The sequence below is a fragment of the Pleurodeles waltl genome, chromosome 9 (assembly GCF_031143425.1).
Source record: "Pleurodeles waltl isolate 20211129_DDA chromosome 9, aPleWal1.hap1.20221129, whole genome shotgun sequence".
In the NCBI taxonomy this organism is placed as follows: Eukaryota; Metazoa; Chordata; class Amphibia; order Caudata; family Salamandridae; genus Pleurodeles; species Pleurodeles waltl.
The window spans coordinates 971,719,046-971,745,897 of record NC_090448.1 but is presented as its reverse complement, the minus strand read 5'-3'; the positions used below and the strand labels follow the sequence as shown (position 1 = coordinate 971,745,897).

At 43.7% G+C, this 26,852-nt stretch overlaps 1 protein-coding gene across 2 annotated transcripts in view; it reads left to right on the top strand.

Annotated features, from left to right (window-relative positions):
• Positions 1-26,852, top strand: part of ADCK1 (aarF domain containing kinase 1) — a 699,440-nt gene that overhangs the window by 167,802 nt on the left and 504,786 nt on the right. For both annotated transcript variants that reach the window (XM_069208397.1, XM_069208398.1), the window contains exon 4: positions 20,255-20,458. In XM_069208397.1, coding sequence (XP_069064498.1) covers positions 20,255-20,458 — 204 coding nt within the window. The remainder of the gene's footprint in view (positions 1-20,254; positions 20,459-26,852) is intronic.

The following is a 26,852-nucleotide window of genomic DNA, read 5'->3' as shown; positions in this document are numbered from 1 at the left end:
AATAGAATGCAAGCAAATGTGAGTCACAAACCACAAAGCCAATGGTAAACAACATGCAGAATGCATTCCCATGGAAGCTTACCGAATGTCTCCGAGATGTTATTAGTTAGTCTTCAACCTAAAAAATAGGACTTTTAAACCTTTCAGTAGCAGGCTCTTGGCCCTTCACCATCATCTTGCTGAAACTACACATTGGCCAAACAATGAAAATATATATGGCGGGACTATATTCTTGAGCAACAAGGCGCAAACAAGCAGGAAGAGATTGCTTGATGGCACCGGTCTCAATTTGAAATACTAACGTTAGTGTCTTGCTTAATACCGATGTGTTTCCTTTAGTCAAGCTGACAAAATTATTCAACTGCCTGCAGTGTGAAGGAAAACGAACAATGGCACATTCAACAAAAGCATCGCAGCTCCAAGGGTAAACAGTGCCAAAAAATGGGACTGGAAGGCAGAAGATTGGTTTTGTCTAAATAGTTAAGACGGAAATATTGCGGATAGAGAAATTTGCAGTTGCCCAGTAGTTTGGGACAAGCCCCAGGACCATTATACCTTTGATGTATAAATCATTGTATATATATTTCGAACTTCGAACGGATGAAGTGTTTTGAGTGCTGTACTTAACATCAGATCACACAAGTCACCACTTCCTTCGAGAAAGGGCAGACATCTTTGGGAGAGATAGTTTATATTTATAGCACAATTGTGTAGCATGTTAAATCAATCATGAGGTCAGGCAGCCAATTGCAACTCCACTAATACTGCACAAAGACAACACACAGTGGCAAAGCCAATAGGCCTAGCTTTTTAGACATACAAAGGATTAGTGGCAGAGAAACCAAGAACAGCCAGGAAGAGAAATATGTGATTGTGATGCTATTAATTGTGTTTGACCAATGACTTTGTGTTTCACCACTGCGCATATTAGTTGCTCAATGTTCACCAGTAGCACATTACATTTGGTATTTGGGTTAGCTGCCTATTGGCTTTAACATGGCATTAGCCATTACATTCTGTATTCAGTTTAGCTGCCTATTGGCTTTAACGTGGAGTTAGACATTGCAGTTGAGACATTGCAGATGAGCTGTGTTTTTCCACATGATAGACCAAGCTGTGTTTTTCACACCAAACCCTAGCTGATAAGAGCTCGTAGATTTTGTTTACCTCTCAATCCAGTCTGAGAACGAGTGAAGTTTGGAGAATTGGCCACTCTCCAGGTTTATTCGGTTCTCACACTGAGTTTGCTTTTAACGATGGCTCTGGACAACAGCGAGGGAGAAATATCTTGACTTCAGACAGGAACGGACATCAGTTGCCTGTCCCCGTTTGGGTAGAAACTCTCTTTCTCGCAGTTGAACCGGAGTCATCAATTTGCAGCCCCCGAAAGATGAAGCTGAGTGAGAGGCCCTACGGTGATGCAATTTTGACTTTTATGCTTTGCTTTGAAGTTATGCTATAATATAATCACATGTATTTGCTGTGTACATTGCAACTGAGAAGTACTTTGATATATTTTGCTTTCATTGCTGCAACTACTTTTAAACGTGTGCTTCCAGTCGTGGTGAAGTAATAATAACAATAAATGTCTTCTTTAAACTAGGAAGTGCATTCCAGAGAGGTTTTGTAAGCTCGGTCATAAGATAAGAGAAGGAAAGCAGAACAGCGATCCACACAGTTATAAACCAAACACACCTCAGATTTGGGTTTAAAGCAAAATTCATTATTTTTTTTTAAAGGACAAACCTTTCCTAATGTATTTAATCTTATTTATTTAGTTTCTTCATTGTAAACATGTTTTATATATGTATATTGTGGGATATCTGTGTTCACCTATGCATATAGGACTTCATAAAAGCCCTTATGAAGTTGAGCTGGAGCGGCAATGTAATGAAATGTAATAAAACCTCCACCCTGCCCTTAATACCTAGCTTTAATGCATGTAGATTTCGACAGGTGCAAAGTGCCAGCTGCACAAGTTAAACCCTTCTGCCTCCAATCACTAAATATACTAACTCCCTTTTATAGTTTTTACACTGAAAGATAGAAATAACATAATTCCTAAAATCTGTCCTTCACATGGAAATTAAGGGGGTCATTACGACCTCGGCGGTCTTTTCAAAAGACCGCCGAGGCCGCGTGAGACAGAATACCGCCATTGCCGGCGGTATTTCTGTCTCCCTATTATGACATTTCCGCTGGGCCAGTGGACGGTAACAGTGTTACCGTCTGCTGGCCCAGCGGAAATGTCACATCAACATTGCAGCCGGCTCGTAATAGAGCCGGCGGCAATGCTGATGTGCAGCTGGTGCAGTAGCACCCGTCGCGCATTTCACTGCCCGAAATTCGGGCAGTGAAATGCGCGACGGGGCTATGCCTGGGGGCCCCTGCACTGCCCATGCCAAGTGCATGGGCAGTGCAGTGGCCCCCAGGGGCACCCCAAGTCCCCTTACCGCTGGCCTTTCCATGGCGGTGTGCACCGCCATGGACAGGCCAGCGGTCGGGGACTCATAATCCCCAGGGCAGCGGTGCTTGCACCGCTGCCCTGGGGATTATGACCGCCAGGCGGAATCCTGGCGGTAAAGTGGAGGGGCCGGCGGTATGGCCGTGGCTTTTCCGCCACGGTCATAATAGCTGGCGGAACACCACCAGCCTACCGCCAACATACCGCCGGCCGCCAAGGTCGTAATGACCCCCTAAGTGTGTTATAAACACTCTGGTCGGATTTAGAATACAAACCTAAAAGGCCATTTTTAAAAAAGGAATAAAATAACGACTGGCCTGAAGTATTGCAAAACATTTTGGGATATGACCAATGAAGTGCACAAAAAGCACAAATAAAGAAACGACCCACGCCTGACAGAGCGCTCCCATTGGCTACACCCCTTAAAAAGAACCCTGGTTGAAAATGTTCTAGTGATCCTTGCTGCAGAGACTGCAAGAGTATGGTATGAGGCATAAAATTGAGCAACTAAAGATATCTTGCACAGGCCGCACCCTTAACCAGTTACATTAACAATAGCTATGTGGTGTGAGATGTGTGCCACGCATAGGTCTTTGTGAGTAAAGACCACTTCACAGACAGGGCTGCAGCTGCTGCTGCCAAGCCACTTGGTCAGCGACCTCTCCAACCTGAAATACGCTGGACTGAAGAAATGATCTGGAAGGACCAGGCCATCATATTAAAAAAAAAAAAAAGTGTAAAATGCTGTTCAGTACCAGCGGTTTACCCTAGGGTTTAATTAATGACTTGCATTTGTTTCAGCTAGGACCCGCCAAGCATCCCATGAACTCATATTTTATGGAATATATGTAAAATAGCAGTCACACCCTTCAAATTATGGTCACTTTAATGACAGCAGTCCTTCTTGAAAGGAGTTCGGAGTTGAATTGTTGTACCTGTTTTTTTTTGTTTTGTTTGTTTTTTAAAGCAAGGCACACAACTTCACACTTCCTTCTCTCCTACCTAAAGGTCACATCCAATCCCTGCCCCATCTTTGCTCATGAAGGGAAGCTTGGGTACAGGCAACCGTGGGCATCCTAGCAGTGAGACTTTCACCAGTGCCTGAAGCAGAACCCACCTTTTTACTTTGCAGTTCATGCAGTGTGTATTCTGGGAAGGCCTCCAGCATCCAGCCACACTCCCTCTCACCTCTAATGCAGTCATTATAATGAAATACCCCAAAAACTGACCCAGTGTTCACCGACTAATAAACTTGTAGTTCACGGTGATGGTTTTACTTCCTACTAAGGGCAGGAAAGTGGCTCCTTACCCTGCGCTTTAGGAAAGTACATTAAACATCATTATCCACTGAACTCACAGCAGCCTTTCCCAACACTAATTCCTGATTGCAGAAAGTTGGCCTCTTTGTAGGCCACCACAGTTTGTAAAAGAGACTGCAGAAAGGCCACAGTCATCTAACAAACGTCTTCTGTTCAGAGCATCAGTCAATGTTAATGGCGGCCTTATTTGGCTCAATTTACATATCTATTATACATTTAGCTAACAGGTACACACTATTCTTGCACAAAAATCTACTAAACAAACGCAAGAAATGAAAAGCACAAGCCGAACTCAACAGGATGAGCTAATCACATCTGGGCTCAGGAAACAACTTCTGTCAATCAATATTTTCCGTCTCGAAATAGGGCCTGCTAACACGGCTGTGCTACTCTTCCTCAGACCCTTTATTAATCGACTGTCTGGTGACGGCTATAAGAAGCCTTGTTTCTTACCACTTTCACCACTTCTTCTATTTTAGATTTGCTATTCTTAGCCCTTACAGTCCGCCCTCACCTCACTGCCTGCATTCTCTGCCCCGTCATCAAAATTCCTGCCCTTGTTTCTGTTGAGCTCTCCCTTAAAAACCTGGCGCAGGCAGGCCCCGTCTTGAAAGAACACATTGCATTGGTTAGCATGAGTTGTTTATGGTAGGTCTGCTACAGCACCATTCTGCTGGTCTGGCCAAAAAGAGAACTGCATTTGTTGGTGAGCCCTAACTTTGATAGATGCTGGTGAAGCTGGGTCACAGGGGAATTCCCATTCAAAGTCTTAGAAAATTCCTGGTTTGAGGGTACTGAAATTCACAGGATTTTGTGTCTAGTTGTGGTCCTGAACTGACATGTTGAATATATTAGATAGATTCTGAGAACTCCACCCCCCTTGCACAAAGATTTTTGAAATGCATTTTATACCTGCTACTCTGGCAGTTGCAAAATAGTCGGTGAACTTAAAACTAACATGTTTGGAGGGTTTGCAAAGGGAACAGGGGTCTGCAACACAGAGAAATGGTGGCTGGGAGCCGATTCTAAAAGCAGCAACTCGGAGAAGGGAAGAGCAAATGGTGTACTGGCCGGAGAAGCTGGCCTTGGATATGAGGAACAGGGTTCGAGTCTCGGCATCGACTCAGCATCAAATTCTGGGCGAATCACTTGATTTGCCTGTGCCTAATGTAACCAAATAGTTTAACTGGCATGCGCTGCAAGCAACTGCAAAAAATTGTGTTGGTGGGAGTGGAAAGCAACAACAAAGTGGAAAAAAACGGGAGCTGTTGCAGGCTGCACAGAACCTTCACTCTTGAAAGAGTTCTTAACACTAGTAAACATGAGATAAAAGTTGTAAAAACACACGCACTCTCAACATGAGCAGGAAACAAAGAAAATAAAGCTCATTGGAAACAAAAGGAGGGACAAAGAGGAAGGATTGGCCACTAGAAAGCAATGATTTTCAAAGGACACTGAAAGAAACAAATGAAAAACAGTTAAGCCCACAAAGACATCTTTAAATATATACTAAAATATATACAAGAGGTCTTGAAAGCTCGACCTAAAAAGGAGAAGGGGCAGGATATGGCAAGTTAGTACATATAGAAGGGACAACAACTCCTTTTGGGGTATGAGGCATGGAAAATTGAAGATGAGACCAACCTGGGAATAATTTGTATATCTAGAGCATACAATACTGGTAGCTGTGTATTATGGTCAAATATTGCTATTGAAGGGTGGTTTGTAAATATCACCAGAACCCTGAGATGACAATATAGACAAATGTTACCTGTTATATCTTTTTATATTGCATATTTGTTTTGGAGGGATTTAGCTTAACAAAGGTACTTTCTTCAAAGAGCAGCTAGCAAAGGGCACAGATTCAAATTAAAATGTTTAGGTTTTGTTTCCCTTTCATGAACAACTTGTTCATAAAACATCGGACAGTGATGAGAGCCAGTGGATTTAGCTGTTTCTATGGCTACTGTGGTTACCAAATAATTACGGATTTACTGCATATGCACTATAATTTGGATAATTTGCATCAACAATGTTTCTAGTTCAAACTCATTAGAATAATACTGTCAGAAAATGTGCCATATAATTTTATTTTTTGCAAAATAATTTAGATAACTTTGTTGCATAATTTAGATGTATTTGCTCTTAATCCAAGTAGCCCTGACAATGGTGAAGCTCTGCAGTATGCCTAATGTGGCCTTCGTAAACATCATGAAGCCTGTCTATAGGGAAATTGTGACTTCCAGACACATTCTATTTTTCGACCCATCAGCTCTTAAACCAGTTAAGGATCAATTGTATGGCATTTTGCACAAAGGAATCTCTGTGACTTCATGTGATGTGAGTTTCTGTTGTCCGTGTCTGGAAATTTGGGGATCCTTTCCTCAGTGTCTGTCCATCTCTTTTCTGCTGCACAAGAAGATGACGCTGTGTCTCTCTTGCCGTATAAAAAACAAGAATGGAATGCATGTATTAATCTCGGCCTCTGACAGTCACTAAGGATGCATTCCACTCCATTGCTTTTCACCCACATTGCCATTCTGGACAAAGATGTCTTGTAGAAATCACTACTGACGCTTCTTCTTGTGGGAACTGTCTACCTCGAACTGCAAAGCGAGGACCCCGCCAGCATATACTACAAGCAACTCCAGACCACCTTAGGTCAATATGGTCCTCTTCAGTAGGTTGTAGTCTTAGTCCTATGGCACAGTGAGCAGGGTATCCCCGTCCGAGCATAGCTTTCGCATTTAGAAAGTCAACTGAAATTTAACAAGCATTGGCAATGCCAATAGGCCCCGCCTATGCAAGAGCTACTTGCTTTGCTCATGTGTTTTAGCCATGTTGTTCACCAGTGTGGCTGCTGTTCAGCATGGCTAAAGGTTAGTGGCATAGAGGAGAGTAGTGTGAAGTGTCGTGGAGTAGTATGGTGAAGAATGGAGTCGAGTTTTGTAGAGTGGAATAGCAGAGTGCCGTGTGTTGGAGTGGCATATTGTGGAATCTCTTAAAGTGGCATACACTGGAGCGGCGTAGAGTGGACTAGTGTAGAGTGCATTGGGGTAGGGAGTTGCAGAGTGTAGCAGCAGGGAGTGCAGTGGCATAGAGTGTAGTTGCATTGAATTCAGCAGCATAGAGTGCAGTGGCTTTGAATTCAGCTGCATACAATGCAGCATCATAGAATGCAGTGGTGCAGAGTGGAGTGGCGTAGAGTAGAGTATTGCTGAGTAAAGGGGTGTACAATTTAGTGGCAGAGAGTGCAGTGTGGCAGAGTAGAGTGTCAGAGTGCAATGGTGTAGAGTGGAGTAGAGTAGCATAGAGAGCAGTGCTGCATGGTACAGTGACACAGAGCACTGTGAAGTTGCGTAGAGTGCAGTGCAAAGTGCAGTTGTGTTGAGTACATGGGTGTAGAGTACAGTGTTGTGGAGTGGTGTAGCGGGGCTTAGAGTGCAGCGGCGATGAGTAGATTGTTTCGGAGTAAAGTGGAGTGCAGTTGTGTACAGTGCCTTAGGGTGTAATTGCAGAGTAAAGTGGTGTAGAATTGTAGATTGTTGTAGAGTGCAGGGGCACAGATTTGAGTACTGCAGAGTAAAGTGCATCGGTGTAGAGTTTATTGGCATAGAGTACAGTGGTGTAGAGTGGAGTTGTGTAGAGTCGATTGGTATGACCTAGAATGGAGTGGTGAAGAGTGCAGTGGCAAAAAGTGTAGTGGTGTAGAGTATAGTGTCCAAGAGTGTGTTGTCATACAGTAACTTATTACTAGGTAGAGTATGGAGGCGTTGCGTGAAGTGGCATAGAGTGCAATGCTGTAAAGTGGAGTGGTGCAGAGTAGAGTACAGTGGTTTTGAGTGGTGTAGAGTGGAGTGGAGTTAAGTGGGATATTCATGGTGTGGCAGCACACATTTTCAATTGAAATGACCCTTACATTTGCACAGACATACAATTTTACTAATAAAACTATACAGTGCAAAGATGAAAATGTGTGGAAATTGCATCACCCAGGTCAATGATTCGTTTTGATCATATTAAAGTATTTGTTTCCAACACGCCTCAGAAATAGCATAAAATGTGCTTCATTTGTGTAGTCATTATTCTGATATGTTGTGACATACCTACACAGTTCATTTAAACGTTGTGTGCTGTAAAAAACCCTTTCCAACCCCCAGTATCCAGCAAGATTGTCACATAAATCATCCCTCATTGAAGTCCAAGAAAGAAAAGTAAACAAGTGCCCTGGAAGACAGTGCCTGACGTTTGACCTCGGTCTTTGAATGTACAACTAATGTGAAAAGATGAGGACAAGATTTAAAGGCCTGTTAACAGAAAACGAGTTTGTGGAAGAATACAGAAAACACACTTTCAGCAAAGGAACGGGTGAACTGAACTTGGAGCGCATAAAGTAAATAAGGCTTGCAAATGAACAGCCAGAAAGTGAGGGTTACAAACCAAAAAGCCAATGGTAAGCAACTATTGGAATGCATTCCTAGGTCAAGTTTCTGAAAGCCCCAAAGATGTCTTTAGCATATCAGACAGCTGCGCTGTCTGGTAGGCTGTGACCTAAAAAGGGGACCTATATAATGCTTGAATTAATCTCAGCCTCTAATGATGGCTTGAAGCCGCTTTCTAGTTCATCTTCTTTCCCCCACCACGCCACTCTATTCAAAAGTTCTCCTTATGCAAATCAATCAGCTCCTCATGGGAACAGATCCCTCCGAAATGCCGGGTGAGGACTCCTCCAAAATGGACTACAAACAACACTAAAATGATTTGCACTTGTTTAATATTGATACTACAAGGGAATGAGAAGAATATGAAAGTCCCAACATTCCAAGCCGTTTGTCTTCTACTTGATGCTCAGTCAATTAGTGTTTGACAGTATGCTTATTTTGCGGTAGTGTTTTTTTTTTTTTTTTTTTTTTTTTTTTTTACTTGTTGATATTCTTCGGTTTTATTACTATCGTTAAATTGTATTTTTTATTTTATCTTTAATTTTTTCTAAGCATTTATAATCTCATATACATTTTTTGTGAAATGTGTACGATTTTTATTTTATGGGTAATGAGGAATTACGGCGTGACTGTTTCCACACTGATTCGTGCATATTTAATGCCCTTTTCCGAACCATTTTCTACTGAAGTATGTGCTAGTAAAACACTCGGATGTGCCTTACTTCTGCGCACCTTGTAATCTTTAATCGGCGGAAAGCACGTTTATTGCTGAATTGGCGTTACCGCATTTTTTCTAACGAATGCTTCAGTGTAGTATTAGCTTTTGTTTTTTGGCTGGTCTGTAAATTGCTGCTGTGAAACTGACAACATAAAGTTTTGCAAAATAATATGATCCTCCAGTCTGTTACACACAGTACTAGCCAGAAGGCCGTTAGTAGAATCTATGCACTCTGGGCATTGTGGGTAAAGTTGAACAGCTGTGGTGATAGTACTTTCTCGGGTTTTTTACCTGGTTCTTTCTTTCCTTTACATTTCTCTTTCTTTTTTTCTCACTCTTTTTTGTTTTCTTTTCTCCACATTTGTGCGTTTCTGTCCCCTTTTATCTTTACTCGTAGTCTGCTCAGGGTTGCCTGTCATTTTTGTAAAATCCAAACCATGACTGCTCAAGCTAGGCCTATCACCACGAGCAAAGGAGATGAGGTGGATAGAAACCCCTGGAGACATTACCCTTTGATAGTTACCCAGGACATAGCTTTTTGTTGCTTCAAGAACAAGCCAAACTCTTTACATTGACATTTAAAACTTCAAAAGATTACCAGGGACATAACTACTAAAGAAATGCATAAAAGTGTACAAAGTGAGAATCATTAAAAATACTTCACGTTTTCCTATTTTTATCACCCTCTTGGGGGAGGGGCACAGGAGTTAACAGTTGATTTAACACTGTGAGGTTGACAATTTGCACAGCGCCTCATCATCTTCAATGACTTGTCGGGAGTAGTAAGCGCTAAATAAAAATAAATAATAAAATAAAAATCTTAATATTAACGGCTGAACAGGAATCCATAATGACACAACCAGGGAACTGTTTCACACCACCACCCCTGCCAGGATCCTGAGACCTCTCAGTTGTTCATACCCAGTATCAGCCAAAAGCTTCAGGGCAACCTTGGGGTAAAGATGGAGGGTGTGGACCACCAGAAGCTCAGTTTCCCCTATCAACTAGCCCCATGCCCAGCCTCGTTTTGCAGATCTGGACCACCGCCAGGTCATTCTCCAATCAACCAGCCCAATGCCCAGCCTCGTTTTGCAGATCTGGACCACCGCCAGGAAATTCTCCTATCAACCAGCCCAATGCCCAGCCTCTTTGACAGATCTGGACTATGGGCAGTTCATTCTCCTATTAACGAGCCCAAAGCCCAGCAGGTCAGTTCCTCCCCAGCACGTGCGCTATTCTGCCCCCAGTCACTAGCGATAATTAAGGAAACAGGGCTTTATATTATTAGGCTGTTATGCCCGGAATATTCACACTGGCTCAGTCGGTCATGAAAATTCTTAAATGAAGGGTTCCTTCTCCGCAGAAGACTGTGGTGTTGTCAGAGGGAAATACTTGGCAGACACAGGTTTTATAAACCTATTTCCACATAGTCTCCTATCCATGACCGCGTTTTGTCGAGGCTCTTTCCTGGGCCACATCAGGGACGAAGCTACCAGTGATGCAGCCGTGCCAGGCACCTGGCCCCATAGGAGGGAGAGGCCCCCCTACAACAGCCCCTTGTGCACCGAGAGGGCCCCAGGAACCATGCTGGGGTTCCCAAGGTGAAGGAGCATTAAAGATTAGTTTAAATGTAGTTTTTATCTTGTTACATTTACGGTGCGCACAAAACCACCAGTGAAATATCAGCCCAGTGTGCTGATAAAATGCAGTATATACGTTAAACATGAAGACAGGTGTTAACTTTCCTTTTGCTGACTGCAGTGTAGGGGTTTGTAAGTGAACTATGTGAAAACCTTGCTGGCGTGAAAGGGAAAGTTGTAGGATGTCGTTTTCTTCTAACACAACACAAATTTAAATGGCAAAAAATGAACTGTACAGATATTTCAAAATAAACAGTTAAAAAAAACAAAAACAAACGAAGCGCCTTTTCTAATTATAAAATGTGATGTAAACAAAGGCTTTAATAAGACCAAAACAAATCATGACACTTGGGATGTGCAGATGACCAATATTCACTGAAACCCATTTCCACACATTATCGTTTGTGTGTTACATACTTTTCTGAGTAAAACTGTGTGTCTGTGCACATTTAGTGGACATTTCAGTGGAAAATCTGCGGTCTGTAAATGATAGTGGCTACCACATCCTGCTTCAGTAATACATTTATGAGTGTGCTCCTAAATGCAGCACCAGCAACATACCACACCCTTACCCCTCTCTTCCCAAATAGACGTGGTTCATCTGTGACATTTGTGTTTTGTGCATTTGCTTGGATTTTTCAGAATCCCTATGAGTTCAGTGATGTGACATTGATGGCAGCATCACCAGTGTGAACATTTAGCAGTACAACTGCCTACTAAAACCACAGGAGCTCACACATCCATCAAATTCTTTCAGCAGCAGTCGTTTGACTCCATGTAGCAGAATCTATCAAAGCACTTGCAGGGGCACTGCAAAGGACTCATTGCACGCGCTCTGTATGGCCGAGTGGTGCGCATGCTCACTTTTGTAATTGCAGAGTGCGCTATTCATCAGTACTGCCTGACACCATCAGAGAGAAAAAGAAGAAATTATGCCCATGCTACTGGTTGGCTTCTGAAGACGACGGTCACAATAATCACTGCGTTCATCATAACTGGTAGAAGACAGAGGATGGCAGTTAGTAAATAGACTTACTTAGGAGGCAGTGCTGAAACTGGGAAAATTAATGATTTGTGTGTTGTTTATTACATTCTATGCTACAAAATGCACTGGTAACTTTAAAACAACTTGTTGTGGTCGCTAAATCACAATTCTTCCTTCTTAAAACCAGAAGTATTCATAGACCTGTGAAAACTGGCACGAATCTCTGAAAACAAGATGTCTTTACGTAACTGGTATACACAGTACTCTACTAGAGGTGGGTGCACCAACAAATTCAAAGGGAGAGCCGACTTAAAGATATGTCTTGGCTCTAAGAGCTCAGGCATGAGCTGAGACATTTGACATGGAAATCATGCTATAAATTGTATGTAAAAATATGATAGGGTCTTCAGTATTCAAAAATATATATTGCTTTGACAAGCATTTCACCATAGTACAACATATTTTATCACTGCGTTGAGAGGCAGACACTTTTTGAAAGTGTGAACTTAAAATCTTTCTTCGCCCCACACCCACTCTGATGACAATACCACTTAGTAAATGAGTTAAGCCATTTTTCCTGTGTACTCTATATGTTCGCTAAAGTCTTATTTTATATGGTGCAATTTAATAGTCTGTTGAGCCAAACTCAAGAGATTTTTGTGCAGCACACATTCTCAACGTATTTGAAGATTTCTTCATATGCACTAATGAAAAAAATAGGAGGCACAATGAAAATAGAACACTTGCCGAGGATCACAAAACGTGGACAAGCCAAGATTAATCCCAGGTATTCTGGTTTTACATTGTGTAATTCAGCCAGGACATTAGTATCCCTTTGTAGCTCCTGTTTGCCTTTAAAGTTTAATGCTTTGTCTTTCGTTCTTCGTGACTGAGATTAGAAAAGGCACAAGAAAGCTCGGCTTATATTAGGCCTGATGGCTCAAGAGGACCTCAAACTGAGCAAGAGTCTAGCATCTGGCTCAAGCCTCCAGTGTCTCACCCACCTCTATACTTTACTCTGCTTCCAGTGTGACACCAGTTTTATATATGAGCATATCTTAGCTTGTACTGTTAATGACCATCTTGTACCTGTCCTGTGTCTGAGGGGCTGTCAAATGCTGTATAGTGTGTGTGTGTGTGTGTGTGTGTTTTTACACACAGGCTTGGACAGCTTCTGCAGTTGCTGTCCATGTTTTGTACATGCAAGGGAGGCTTACGTTGTTTTTGACCAGATCGTTATGTGTTCTGTGGATGTGAAAGCAGCCTGTACTCCTGCCCTGTGCTGTACCTGTTTTATATGTGGAAATCTTGCTATGCGTGCGAGTCAAGCTTTCACTCACGCACCCCATTTCAGTTCCCTTACAGTTGTACCAAATCTGAAATGCTACTGTTTTTGAAGGACGCTTGTATTGGCCAGCAGTGCAGTACCACACTTGTTCCATGTCTTTGAAGCAAACTTGCACTGATGTACTCCATGTCTTTCAGGGAAAGATTGTGATGTGTTTGACCAGTGCTGTATGTCGTATGTGTGTGAGCCAAGGACCTCCCTGCACTCCTTCTCCCTGTCCTTTGTCTATTTCTGTGTGTTTTAGGTCTGACCAAAAGACTGTTTAAGCTGTCACGCCAATCTCATGTTTTCTAAAAAAATAATACATATTCTTGCTTGGAAAAATGAGCTTTAGGTAAACCCATTTTGGTTATTCATCAGAGTGTCATTCACATATTAGTTCAGTCTATCAGAACAAAATACATCTTATTGGGCAGAGGTTCATCCCTCTTCAGCCATTGGCTTCATCACCAATGTTTTGCTCTTCTAGTAGACAACTGTTGGTCGTTAGGATGTCTGGTAGTCTAAGTAACAGTATTGTGCTCGCTTGCTAATGACTCTGCATCCAGAGAAGTTCAACCTCCAGAGATATTTATTTTAGTACATACTCCAGCAGCTCACCTGCAAATGAGTAATGAAAGTACCAGCTGCTCCCCTGCCATTGCTGCTAGACCACAACTTTTCTATGAAGTTCATTGGGCATCACTGCTGCAAACTTCAAAACCATGCTACCATCTTGAAACCGCATTCTGCATATTCTACCATTCTTTACTTTTCCAAGATGTCAGACCAGTACAAACCTTTACTTTTTAATGTTATCATTAAAGCACATGACCTCCATGTTTAGTTTAGTATTTGTTTTCTTTTGTTTTTCTGTATATTATTATATGCTTGCACTACAAAGAAAAACACCACTTTGTTTTGTAGAGGCAAATGGGACTTTTGTTTGATAAGACTCTTCCTGACAGAAGTCCAAAAAGATCAGGTTCACATAGTCTGCAGTCGTCTTTCATGTGTGACTAATGGGAAATTGATAAACCCAGTAAACATTCAGGCTTCAGTGTAGCTTACCTCAACAGATTTGAATTGTACTAGTGGCCAGATGCACCAGATACTCAACCTGTGCCTCCTATGCCATCATCCAACCAAACTTCACTCCCTTATTGTGAGTGGTGTACCTGTGTGTGAGCAATGTGCTTGTGTGTGTGAATGATGGCCACCATGTTTTGTGAGTGTATTGTGAGGGTTTGCCTGTGTGAATGCAGAATTAACAATGTTTTTTGCAAGTGCAAAGTAAGTGGCTGTGTGAGTGCAGCATGATGGTACGTGCCCATATGAGGGCAGCAGTGCAAATGTAGGGAACGTCTTTGTATGCATGCACTTAACCAGGGCTAAATCTCTTGGCTTTGGTAACCCTTTTTAGGTTTATAGTTTTGACTTGCAAAAATGCAATGCAAGGAGTGGAAATTAAATAGTGTGTGTTTGAGAACTGTGTGAGTTTATGACCGATGTAGACACTGTCAGACTGAGACTTCTCCCTAGTGAGGGGGCTTAGTCACTTTGCTTCTATTAGGGCACCTGGTAACCTACCTATGCCACTGAGCTGCACCCCTATTCGCTTTGCACAAGCCTGCAAACTCTAACCAGCAATAAATGTGTTCAGAGGCAGGGCCTGAAATGCCCATGCCCCGTAAATTGGGGGTGGACACCGCAAGATAAGCTCGCCACAAACTCCATTTTCGAGGGACTAATGTTTCCACCTGTTCCAGAAGCAGCAGACATCACGACCAGCGTTCTGTAGCTGTATAAAAGTTATTCCACACAAGATAACACCAGCCAGTGGTAGTCATGCACTCCTTCTGATGCGAGTACCAGAAATTGGTGGCATATTCAGGCTGTCTGCTTGATATAATCAGTCCCGTCCCCCCTTTGCCCCCCCATAACTGCTTATCACTGAGCATGTCAGCTGCTACTGAAGAGGCGCCCATTCAGCAGTGAAATGAAAACTGAGGACGAGAGCCCAAAAGGTACTCTCTGACTGACTAGATGGGAAGGTACAGCAGGAAGGAGCATGTGCCCAGGGATTCAGTCAGTGCAGAAGCGAGACGGACAGTATCTGATCAATTACACACACTAATGCCCTCCATGTCGACCAAACTTCTAGTTAGACTTCATTCCTGTTCAACAAGCCAAGTCAAGGAAGCCTTTGGAACACTTACAGGCCGCGGCCGGTGTAGATTTCTACCTCCAGCTGTCTTATTGCCATCTCATTCAGTATTGTTTTACTGGCCAGGTTTATTGGTATTACACATGTTGCCAGTTATCTGTATGTTCGTAGGTGTTGCAGTTCAGCCTTCTATGTGAGGCAGATTTTGCTTTGGGCGTATGAATTTATCCTGTTAAAAATAATATTATGATTGACATTGGTTCATCATACTCGACCGAATTTATTAATTGGATTGTGTTTTTTATTGGTTTCTTTTTTGTCATTATAGTCGTCTCTCCTAAGCATGTTTGCAATCTTGTGGTTTTTTTTGTTCTAATCTTCGTTTTATTGACATTTTGTGAAACAGTACAAGCATACTTAATCAATAAGCATCATAGACTACTCAATACAACTCCATTTCCTTTGTTGTTTGTCCTCAGCTGGAGTAAGTGTTACATTGTGCACTATGAACACTCTACTTTAAGGGACACTTATCATCATGCAAGGTTGTAAGCGTAGCCAGCATGTACCGTAAGTGAAACAGTGTAAAAAAAAATACCAGTAAACAAGTTAACATACAACAAACCATCCATCCCTGGTCCTGTCAAGAGTAGCTAAGAGAAGTCTGTGTTTGCGGGTCCCCCTCCCTGGGCCCACGGGGGGTCCTCTCCAGTCTCCTCAGTCTCAGACCCCGGTTTCTAAATATGGAAGAGGTGCAAGGCCCTTAGTCTAGGGCTACAAGTCGTGAGGGGAAGTCCCCTGGAAAGAAACCGAACTAGGGGATCCCATATGTAATCAAAATTTCTGCGTGTACCCTTCCCTTTATCAACCAAACGCTCCATGGCGAGGCTTTTCCATAACCGCGTGAGCCACAAAGTTATAGGAGGCGGGTCCGCTTTTTTCCAGAAGGAAGCTAGGGTTGTCTTCACCGCCCCTAAAGCCAGCCACATGATAGCCCGGTCCCCGTATGTTTGGTGCTGTAGTTCTTGGGCTCGAAGACCCAAGTGTACATGCTCCATCGTGCTCGGAATGGGATATCCCAGCATCTCTTTCAAATGAGAGAGAATTTCATTCCAATAAGGGTGGATTGTTGGGCAGTCCCACCATATGTGTTTAAAGTCTCCCAACATGCCACAGCCCCTCCAATATCTATCTGACACCTGGGGAAAAAGTTTCTTAAGTTTTTCTCAGGATACAGGTACCAATTATAGAGCAGTTTGTAGTGAGCCTCTCTAGCTGCCATGGAGCGGTTGTGCCTGGGTATATAGTGATAAAGATATCGCCATTGTTCATCCTCCACTGAGGTACCCAGGATTTGCTCCCAAAAGGGGATGTGTCGAGGGGTCGGCGCAGTTTGTGCCGTAGTTAATATAGAGTATAGCGTAGAGATACTGCCCTTTGTCGCTCCTCCCCTTTGCACAAATCTTTCCACTGGTAGAAGATCCCTCGTAGCTGCTTCCTTTATATGCGGCTGTGTGACCCAATGCACGAACTGTGTATAATGGTAATGTTCGGATTGTGGGAGTTGGAAGCCCCTACAGCAATTATTAAAGGTCCTAAGTTGGTTTCCATGGTATAGATCTGCAATGCATAAGCAGCCCCCTTCTCTCCATCGATCAAAGGGTCCCGGAAGTTCCCCTGGTGGGAATGCTTTGTTAAGGTGAATAGGGGTGTGAGGCGAGGGGAAGGACGTAAGCCCATAGAGTTTAGTTACTTTGTCCCAAACTTTTAGGGTAGTGGCGGTGGGTGTGCTAAGGTATGCGTTTGGTGGTCGTGCCCCCTTGGGCTTCCATGGGATATCCCACAAAGTCTTGCCTGTTACCGCTCTGTCCATGTGCAGCCAAATCTTATCCGACTCTCGGAGGGACCACTCAGCTAAGACTCGCAGTTGTGCTGCTCTATAATATAGCAGGAGGTCCGGGAGCGCCAACCCTCCCCTCTCTCTGGAGCGCATCAGTACCCTGTATGAAACCCTAGCTCTTGTACCCTGCCAAATAAATTTCGTGAAAAGCGTTCTAGTCTCCGCAAAGAAATCAGACGGGATCTCAACGGGGAGGCTCTGAAAGAGGTATAGTAATCGGGGAAGCACTGTCATTTTAATACTATTGATGGGCCCTAGCCAGGATATCCATAACTGGGACCACCTCCTGAAGTCCTCATGTAGAGACTTAATCAGAGGGGGCTAGTTAGCTCTAAACTAATCAGCCACCTGGGGAACAATCCGAATGCCTAAGTAGGTAATATCTTTCTTGGCCCAAGCAAATGGGGTCAGGGAGGCTATCTGTGTCATCACACCCGTGGGCAGGGTCAGATTGAGGAGATAGGATTTCCCCGTGTTTACCTTGAACCCCGCAACTTATTCAAACCGAGTCAGTTCTTCCTGTATGGCTAAAAGGGATGCGCGGGACTCAGTGACAAATAATGAAATGTTGTCTGCAAATAGGGAACTTTTATGTGAGTCTGCACCAAATGAAATGCCTGGGAACTCCAGGCACCCCCTCACCCGCACTGCCAAAGGCTCAACACTGAGCGCAAAGAGCAGAGGAGAGAGGGGGCATCCCTGCCTCGAGATAGATAAAAAAAATTCAGAAGTTACCCCATTGACCGAAACGCGAGATCTGGGGCAGGCATAGTTGCTCATCACCATGGAAATACCTTTTTCCCCGAACTGCCTCATGGTTGCTACTAGGAAAGTTCACTCAACCCGGTCAAACGCCTTCTCGGCGTCTAGAGCCAATAAGAGTGCCGGGACCTTCTTCTTGTGTACCTTTTCCATTAAGTGTATGACACGCCTTAAGTTGTCATGAGTCTGGCGACCTTTAATAAAGCCAGACTCCAGTCTCTGCGCCAGGATTTTAGAGCATAATTTGGCATCCAGGTTCAACAGGGCAGTGGGCCTGAATGAGGCACAGAGTTGAGGGTCTTTTCCGGCCTTGGGTATGAGAGTTATCAGGGCCTTCTTCATGGATGTGGACACTTCGCCTTTTCCCCCGTATATAACTAAACAGTATTGCGAGTTGATCCGCTAGTTCTGCCCCAAAGGCCTTATAAAAAAGGGCTGTAAAACCATCAAGGCCTGGAGCCTTATGCAGGGGAATAGCGTCAAGGGCCACCTGCACTTCCTCCGCAATCTTGGGTTTTTTAATAGCATGATTGATATCAATCTTTGTATGATAATATTGACTTTTTTGTCTGTATTTTAACAATGTGAGTTGTGACTTTACACGACAACTATGAGTAACTGGCCTTTTGAATTGCTACGATATGTTCTTGTAAATATGTTTTAGAATGATTCGCCTCTAGTCACTTGAATTGTGTACAGGCAGGGGCATATGTAACAGGCTCATGGGAGAGGGGGAAATTTTGAGAGGGTCGTGGCAATGTTCCACCACATTTCCTGCACTTTGTATTGAGCTTTCCATTTGCACATTTAGTACAATAAATAAACGTTGTTTGCACTTTTTTCTGGGCTGCTATGCTGTTGTTTCCTATGTGTAGCTGCAAGGTGTGTATTCCTTGTGTTCTCTCTGTCTCCCATGTACTGGTTCTTGGGCTTAGAGAACTCTTCCTCTGCATTTACCTAGAAAACCCCACAAATTTGACAGATATAAGTAGTGCGCCGGACCTTGAATAGGAAGCCTTGCCTTGCCTTGCTCTTAGTCATTGGATGGATTTGTTGCATGAGAAGGTGTCTACTTATGTAATTGATAATTCAATTGGATTTTATGTTCTGTAGGATTGAGGTTTGTAGGTTTCCAATGTTGCAGCATTGGTCGACTATATTCCTTCGCTGTTGGGATACTCAAGGGACTACCAAGTTGTCAGGAAGTAGGTTTGTTGAACATTACATAGTTTAATCTAAGCATCTGATTAAGAAACTGATACATTCATAGTTTATAAAAGCCTATTGAATTATGACCATCAAGTTCCTGTGCTGTGTTTTATTTGGTTAGTCCTTCCATCATATGTTATGCGTTTCTTTTTTTGTAAGGCTCAACCTCATGTGTTCTACCTGGACTCCCACAATGTCTTCATTTAGGGAGCTCCTTGACAGACTTTAGTCTTCCTACTTATGCTGACCGAGCCCCGTACTACGACTCTTCAAAGAGTGGTTGGAAACTGGAAAATGCTGCACGGTCTGCAAGGCTCTGTTTGTATTTAGAAAGTCAGAACCTGGTCCTGGCCTGCCTTGTGGCATAGAAGTCTTAAGTGACAGTACATCTCCTTTATGTTCCCTTGTTGCCATTCGGAGCGGTCAACCTGTTTCACCAGCCTCGTGGCATGCTGGTTTGTCATTATTCGTATATTCGGAGGAATCCATTTCCAGTGGGTATTTTGCTATTCATTGGACGTAATACTATGAGTTGTACCCATCCACCAGTCATTGGGTGTTTGTTCATTGTGGCCTGCATCATAGGAATCTGGAGATGGACCCTTCTGTGGAAGAGCAACAGCATTGCTTCCTTGGAAAAGCTATCATTCTCCTTTATAACACTGCAGAGACCCCTGCTAATTCACTCTGTCTAACCTGCTGGTTTTCTGCTTGCCATTGCTCATATGTGTGGTACATTCACCTCGCTTCTCAGTGATGCTTGATGCTGTGGTTGATTTAGCCCTCAAATATACAGATTAAGATGGTTCTAATTTGGTTTTGAACCTTTCTCAGATTTGAGCATTTGACAGTGTGTCAGGGATTGGCCAGGGGCTGAGGCAGATGATCTTTGTTCTCTCCTGCATTCAAGCTATGTTCCTTTTTTGACTGCCATGCTCTGCTTGGGGTACATTGGGAGATGGTAATGCATATTTGTCTTTTTCTGAAACTGCATTCCTTTTGGGTTTTATTTTATTTTTCCCTTCCTGGAGATTTGGGCTAACCTTCTGGGGTGGGGGTTTAATCTGATTGCTCTACTTCCTCTCCTTCACCTGTACTAGTAGTCAGATGCCATGTTTTTTCTGCTCCCCATTGTATCAGTCCTCCTGCTGCCCTGTAACTGTGATTTGTGTTTTTTCTAGTAGGCTGTTTGCATGCTGATTCTGGTTCACCCATTGTTTGCACTTGTAAACCTTTGCTCCATCCTCCTGGAACTCTTTCTTTCCAGGTCAAGTTGTGACATGTAGCATTTTGTTTCAGATCATTCTTTTTATGATTCTAGGTACATTTCCGGTCAGCCAGGCGCCTACGAGATCTGTGTTGTGCCAACAGGGGAACCTACATCAAAGTAGGACAGCACCTGGGCGCCCTTGACTACTTGCTGCCTAAGGAGTACACTGACACCCTGAAGGTGCTTCACAGCCAGGCCCCTCAAACAAGCCTCCATGAGATCCAACAAGTCATCCGAGAAGACCTGGGCAAAGAGGTAGGAGTGAAAACCACAACTTGGTTAGAGCCATCCACAGGTGGAACTCAGAGCAGTCACTCACCCGACTGTATTCGCTTTCCTCCAACCACCTGCACATACCATTGAGAACTAGAATTCCCCAACCTGAACATTTTAACAAAAATTCAACTCGGGCAGCCTAAACATAAACGATTGCCTGTTTTGCAATCACATCAGTTATGGACTTCAGCGCCTTTGATTTTATTTTTGTATTAAGTTCTTGATTTAACTTGATTTCATTTTGAACTTTCGAAATGCTGCACTGCAGTATATAGATTTTTTAAATCTGCCTTGAGTTTTATTTTGAAAGCAGAATTATTCCCCTGTATGTAGAGGTGCCAACTTTTGTTGCCTGTAGCACTGAGTATCATCCAATGGCCTCTTAAAAATATTAATTTCGGATTACTTTTTTTCCTCTGTAGAATTAGATATGACTTTGAAATGGGTAATTTGATCATACTTTTGTCTTTTACTTCCATTTACATCAATTATTCAATCAGGATTTTTAAAGCGCAGCAAATTACCAGTGAGGTCAAGGCACTGGAGTTGCTAGCTGCTTCACAGTGCTCTGTTCATTCGAACAGCCATATCTTGAGTCCTTTCCTGAATAACCGGAGTGATGCGGCATTCCTGAGGTGCATGGTCACCACATGAAAGAAGAAGCGTCCTCTGCTGTTGGATTGGCGAATCTGGGGGTGTCTGCGAGGAAGAAGGAGCAGATCACAGGAGTCTGGGCGGTTGATGGAAGGGCATTCGTTTGTTGATGTATGCTGGTTCTTCGTTGTGTAGGGCTTTGCACGCGTGGGTCAGCATCTTGAAATGGCATCTCTTCTGGATCCGGAGCCATTGCAGCTTCTTGAGGTGCGGGTGATTTGAGTCCATCTGGGGAGGTCAAAGATGAGTCTTGCTGCTGACTTTTGTATTGTCTGTAGTCTCTTCAGGAGTCGTGCAGTTAATCCTACGTAAAGAGTGTTACTGTAGTCCAGCCTGCTGGTGACGAGGGTTTGAGTGCCGGTCCTTGTGGTGTTGATTGGGAGTGACCTGAAAATCTTACAGAGCATGCATAGAGTGTAGAAGCAGGTGGATGAGAGGGCGTTTACCTGTTTCTGCATAGATAACTTGCTGTCCAAGATAATGCCGAGGTTGCGGGTGTGGTCTGTCGGGGTGGAGGAAAGGCCAAGTTTAGCAGGCTACCAAGTGACATTCCATGATGAGGTGTTGTTCCACTGATGAGGACTTCCGTCTTGCCCGTGTTGAGCTCGATACAGTTGTCCTTCATCCAATCGGCGATGTTCATCATACGTCTGTGGAAGTTAACCCTGGTGGTGGAGGATGAGCTAGGTGTTGTCCGCATAGGAATTGATGTTGAATCCGTGCAATCTGACGGTGTAGGCTAGGGAGGTTGTGTATGTGTTGAAGACGGTGGCTGAGGGATGATCCTTATGGGGTGCCACAGATGGTCTTCTGGGTTCCGAGGTGAATAGTGGGAGATGGATTCTGTGGGTTCTTCCGGTGAAGTATGAGACAATCCATTTAAGGGTGTCTCCCTGGATTCCCATTAAGTGGAGTCTGTTGATTTAGATGTGGTGGGAGACGGTATCGAAGGTGGCTGATCGGTCCAGGAGGATGAGGGCTGCTGTTTCGTCATGGTCTAGAAGCGCTGATGTCGTCAGTGGCTGCAGTCAGGGTTGTCATGGTGCTGTGGTTGGCTCAGATTCCAGATTGAGAGAGGTCCAGGAGGTTGTAGTATTCCAGGTGTTTGGTGAGTTGCTGTTTGATCGCCTTTTCGAGAACCTTCAACCAAAAGGGGAGAAGGGAGATGTGCCTGTAGTTCTTTTAATCTACTGGGTCAGCGGATGGTTTCTTCAGGTGGGGCCTCACTTCAGCATGTTTCCAGCCCTTAGGGAAGGAGGCTGTGGTGATGGAGGCATTCAGGACTTTCTTAAGCTCGCTTACTCGCCTTGATACCGTAGTTGAAGAAGCGATGGGGACATGGGTCTGTGGGTGCCGCTGAGTGTATGGAGTTTATGATGGACAATGGGGCATGAGTTCTGAGGGTCCCAATGGATGAGCAAGTGTTTTGGTTTGTGTTCATGGGTGTGAGTGTTGCGTAGGTTCTCATTATCCTAATGAGACTACTGCATTCGGGTGGCAGAATCACTTGTAATGCGGGGGACTGAGTCTGATCCCACACCAGTTGACACCTGTCGGCCTAATCTGGGTTTTGTTCTGGCTTACTAGCAGTGCCTCATCTCCACCCAAGAGCAGGGATGATTGGGCAACCGAGTGCAGGACCCAAATGACTCCTCACGGAAATCGTGGTCACTCAGATCTCATCCATTTTTCTCAGTTACATTAGTCTCACCTATGCAAGGACAATCAGAGGCAGAGTATAGTTCAATAAGGTTTTTATTGAAGTAACTGCATCTTAGATAATAAAGCATGTATTGCAATAACTAGGACGATGAAGCATGACAGGATTAAAATTGTGACAAGGAGAGGAAAACACTAAATAACACTACCATGTTGTCACTACAGTTTTTAAGAATAGTTCCTTCCTAGACTATGTTAGAGAACAGCCTCTTAAGCTCTAATTCTGCCCTTAAGGGTCCCCTGGGAAGACATCATCCCACATACCTGATGAAGAGGTCTGTAGTCTACATAAGCAGCAAAGCAAAGCACTCAGCAATCAGCATACAGTTGTGGTCGTCTGGCTGGAATCTCCCTCTGTAGTGTTTTTATAATAAAAACAGCTGATGTTCCAAGAAAGGATCCCCCACGTAAGTGTGTAAGTTTCTGTGAACATTGGAGACCAAGCGTACCACTTTTCCCACAACCTATCTTACTGCAGCCTTGAGAAAAGCACAGAGTGAAAGAAATGTCTGGTTTAAGAACATAGTCCTGACCTAGGCGAAGGACAGCTATATAGAGAAAATAAAACAAGACTGCAAATGTGGCTGTTGTTAAAATAATATAGCGAAGCTGGAATTAAACATATCTAGGTTAAAGTGCATAGCGGAAGGCCTAGTTTGCTAAAATAACATGTCTAAAACTATTGCTAAAATGGCTACACAACATGAGTAGGTGAATGCTGTCGACAGCGGGGTTTGGGGTTTGAAGTTCTTGTAAATGGCTGAGATCTTGTTGTGGAAGAAGTTTGCCAGGGTGTCACACAGTTCTTTAGAGGGGTGATGTCGTTCTGGATGGTTGCGGGGTTGGAGAACTCCTTCATGATGGCAAGGGGCTCCCTGCTATGATTTGTGCTGACTTCTATGTGGTCTGCTAGAGTGTTCTTTGTTTCTCTCAGGAGGCGGTGGTATGGGTTGAGTGCTGTTATGATGGTCTTCTGTCTTTTCGCTAGTAGGCCACTTCCTTTCTAGTTGCTGTCAGTTGCATTTGGAGGATTTCAGCTCTGTAGTGAACTAGCTAGCTCTTCTGGCTGGTACTTTCGGTTTGGCTGGCTTGTGGGGGGAACGATTGTGTCTGCGCATTCAGAGGTCCACTCAGAGAAGTTCTTTGCAGCCTGTTCTGGGTCAGATGATGTGTTGGGGAGGTGGGAATTGGGAGCATTGTTCCACTTGTCTTCTGATACAGTTTTCTAGTTTCTGCGTGTGGAGCTTGGGGGGGGGCGGGGGGAGGGTGGTGCCATTGTTGGTAGATCCTGAGATGGTGAAGTGGACGCAGTAGTGGTCGGTCCAAAGGCGATCAGGTTGATGAGGTCAGGATGGCATTGCAGAAGCCAGGGCCTTGTCCCACTGGTCTGTATGCGAGGGTGCCTCTGATGGTGCTTTTTCCATCTATGTGAAGTTGGAACTTGAAATGCTTTTAGAGTCTGATCGTCCGGGGAGGTTGTGCAGCGGATGGTGTTCTTGTAGATGATGGCCACCCCTGGGCTTGTTGATTTGGTCACAGTGTGTTATCTTGTAGCTTTTGGGTGTGGCAATGGTGATATCTGCCGCAGAGGCGGGGGTTCAGCCAGGTGTCTGTGATGAAGATGACGTCCAGGGTGAGGGAGGAGATCCTGTCCCAGATCTCTGTGGTGTGTTTGCTGAGCAATCGTGTGTTGAGTAGAATGTACTGGTGTTGTGCCGTGGCGGTGGCGGTCGGAGTGATGGGCGCAGTCATGTTTGTGGTGTCTTCGATATTGTTGGTTGCTTCAGTGTTGCAGTTTAAGTGGGAGTGATGTTAGGAGAATGGTCCTCTTGTGGTGTATGGAGATATGCGGCAGCAGGTGTTGTCGATGAGCACGGGTGCAGGGCTTGGAGGTCTGCGATGGTGTACCTGCGGGGTGGAAGAACCAGGGTTTCAGGCGCAGACTGGCTTGCCATTGGTGCATCGGCAGTGTGCCAGCAGCATATCCGCTGCACAGCTGTGCTGCCACCTACATTAAGTAGGTCCTGGGAGGAGGGAGGGGTGCTGGTGTATGAGGCTAGGTGGGAGGCAGGAAAACAGCTGGCGGGCGGGAGCGGCCATGAGAGGAAAAACAAGGAGTAGCAGTGAAAGCAAGGGAAAAGCAAGGAATAAGCACTCAGAAAAGGAAGGGAAATTAATGGGAAAGCAGTGAAAAATGAGGGAAAAGCAAGGAGAAATAACTCACGAAACGGGGGGAAATTAAAGGGAAACGCAGTAAAGGAAAGTGAAAAGCTAGGAAAAAGCACTCAGAAAACAGGGGGGGGAGTAAAGAGGATGCAGTGAAAAACGAGGGAAAATTAAAGAGGAAGCAGTCAGAAAACGGGGGAAGGAAGGAGGAAGCATTGAAAAATGAGGGCGCAGCAAGGAGGAAGCACCCAGAAAACACTTAAGAAGCAAGAGCAATGCAGCAGTACGTGGAGAGCTTCACCTGGGGCCTGTGAAGTTTTTACATAGTTAACAGGGATGTTTTTAGAAACAACTCAAGGCTGTAACTAGGTGGACAATAAATTACACATTAACTTCCCCTAAATTGTTCTCAAATCGTTGCCCAGTTAATAGTTTCACAATGTTTTTACATGTGCATACTATTACTCTTATCATCCAACACATCTTCTCTAACAAATGGCTTATTAGAATATTTATAATTTTATTTTATATTTTCCGAGCACACTCATGCTTTTACCTATTGATTTATTTTAATGTTGGGGTGATATCGTCCTACACAATTTTAATCTACCAGCTAACTTTTTTTTTTATCCCTGGTCCCCTTTATCTGGAATATTTGAGATAGAACATTAAAAGCACTACTGTGCACAAATTATTTGTGTAGCTCACATCACAAAGAGAGTTTTCACTTACAATAAGGTTCTTTCGTTTCCCAACTCCGCCCTCCGACCCTTTTATGCGCTGCTCCTGTTTATCTCAATTGCAAGGGAGTTCTTTGACTTAAAAATAAACACTTTGCCTAACTGCTCCTTCTCTTCTTGATTTTATCCAGGCTGCCTCCTTCTTAAGCTTACTCTGGGGGTTGTATACAATCTCACACTCTTTGTGCAATATATATATTCATTCCCTTGAGTCTCCAAGCATGGGAACAAGAATATTTATTCTCAACCATCCCTCCTCTGCAACACATAGTGCTTCATCATCCTAACGCAGTCGTTCTTTATCTTTTCACTTCTGTAGACCCCCCCCACTTAAACATTACTGGAACCCTGGGACCCCAACTGAATCCTTGTTGGAAGCCTGGGACCCTGGCCTAAGCATTTTCAATGATTTGATCTGCAAAACAGTGCACAAAAAATACAGAAACAAACATTCATCAAACACACACATAAATGATGGAATAATATATTAGATTCACAAATAAATGTAAAAAATAAATATTTATTAGGAAGGTTGGAGCTTTTCTAAATTCACCGGCGGCCATTCATCGTCCTTACTGTATTCTGTTTGATGCACTTGCACTGCTCCCACACATCAAGACGAGAATACAAACTTAATTCTTAGTCTCCAGTTTAAAATTCCTTCGCATCTAAAGAATGTTTTAAAATGTTTGACTGTATATTCTGCTTTATTTATATAACTGTTATTAATCTGCTGATAATATTTAATTTTCTAAGCAATCGTTCACCCCCTGAGTAGACTTTGCGGACCCCAGGAGTCACTGTGCCACAGGTTAAGAACCACTGTTCTAGTATGTCCAGAGAGGTCTTGGACATTTGCACAGATATTCGGGGATCATTACTCTCTTCTTGAAAGAATATCTTCTTATTGTTTTCAAGGGTAGTCGTATAATACAAATGGATTTTGTTCAATAGATAGAGTGCAAAACCAATGAAACATTTTGATAATGTAATAAATCCACTGAACCAGGGGAGGAGGCGTCCAAAGATAAACAAGTGGTAAGATGGTCACCTACTTCATGTGCGCTTGTGCATGTATTATATAAACCTATATT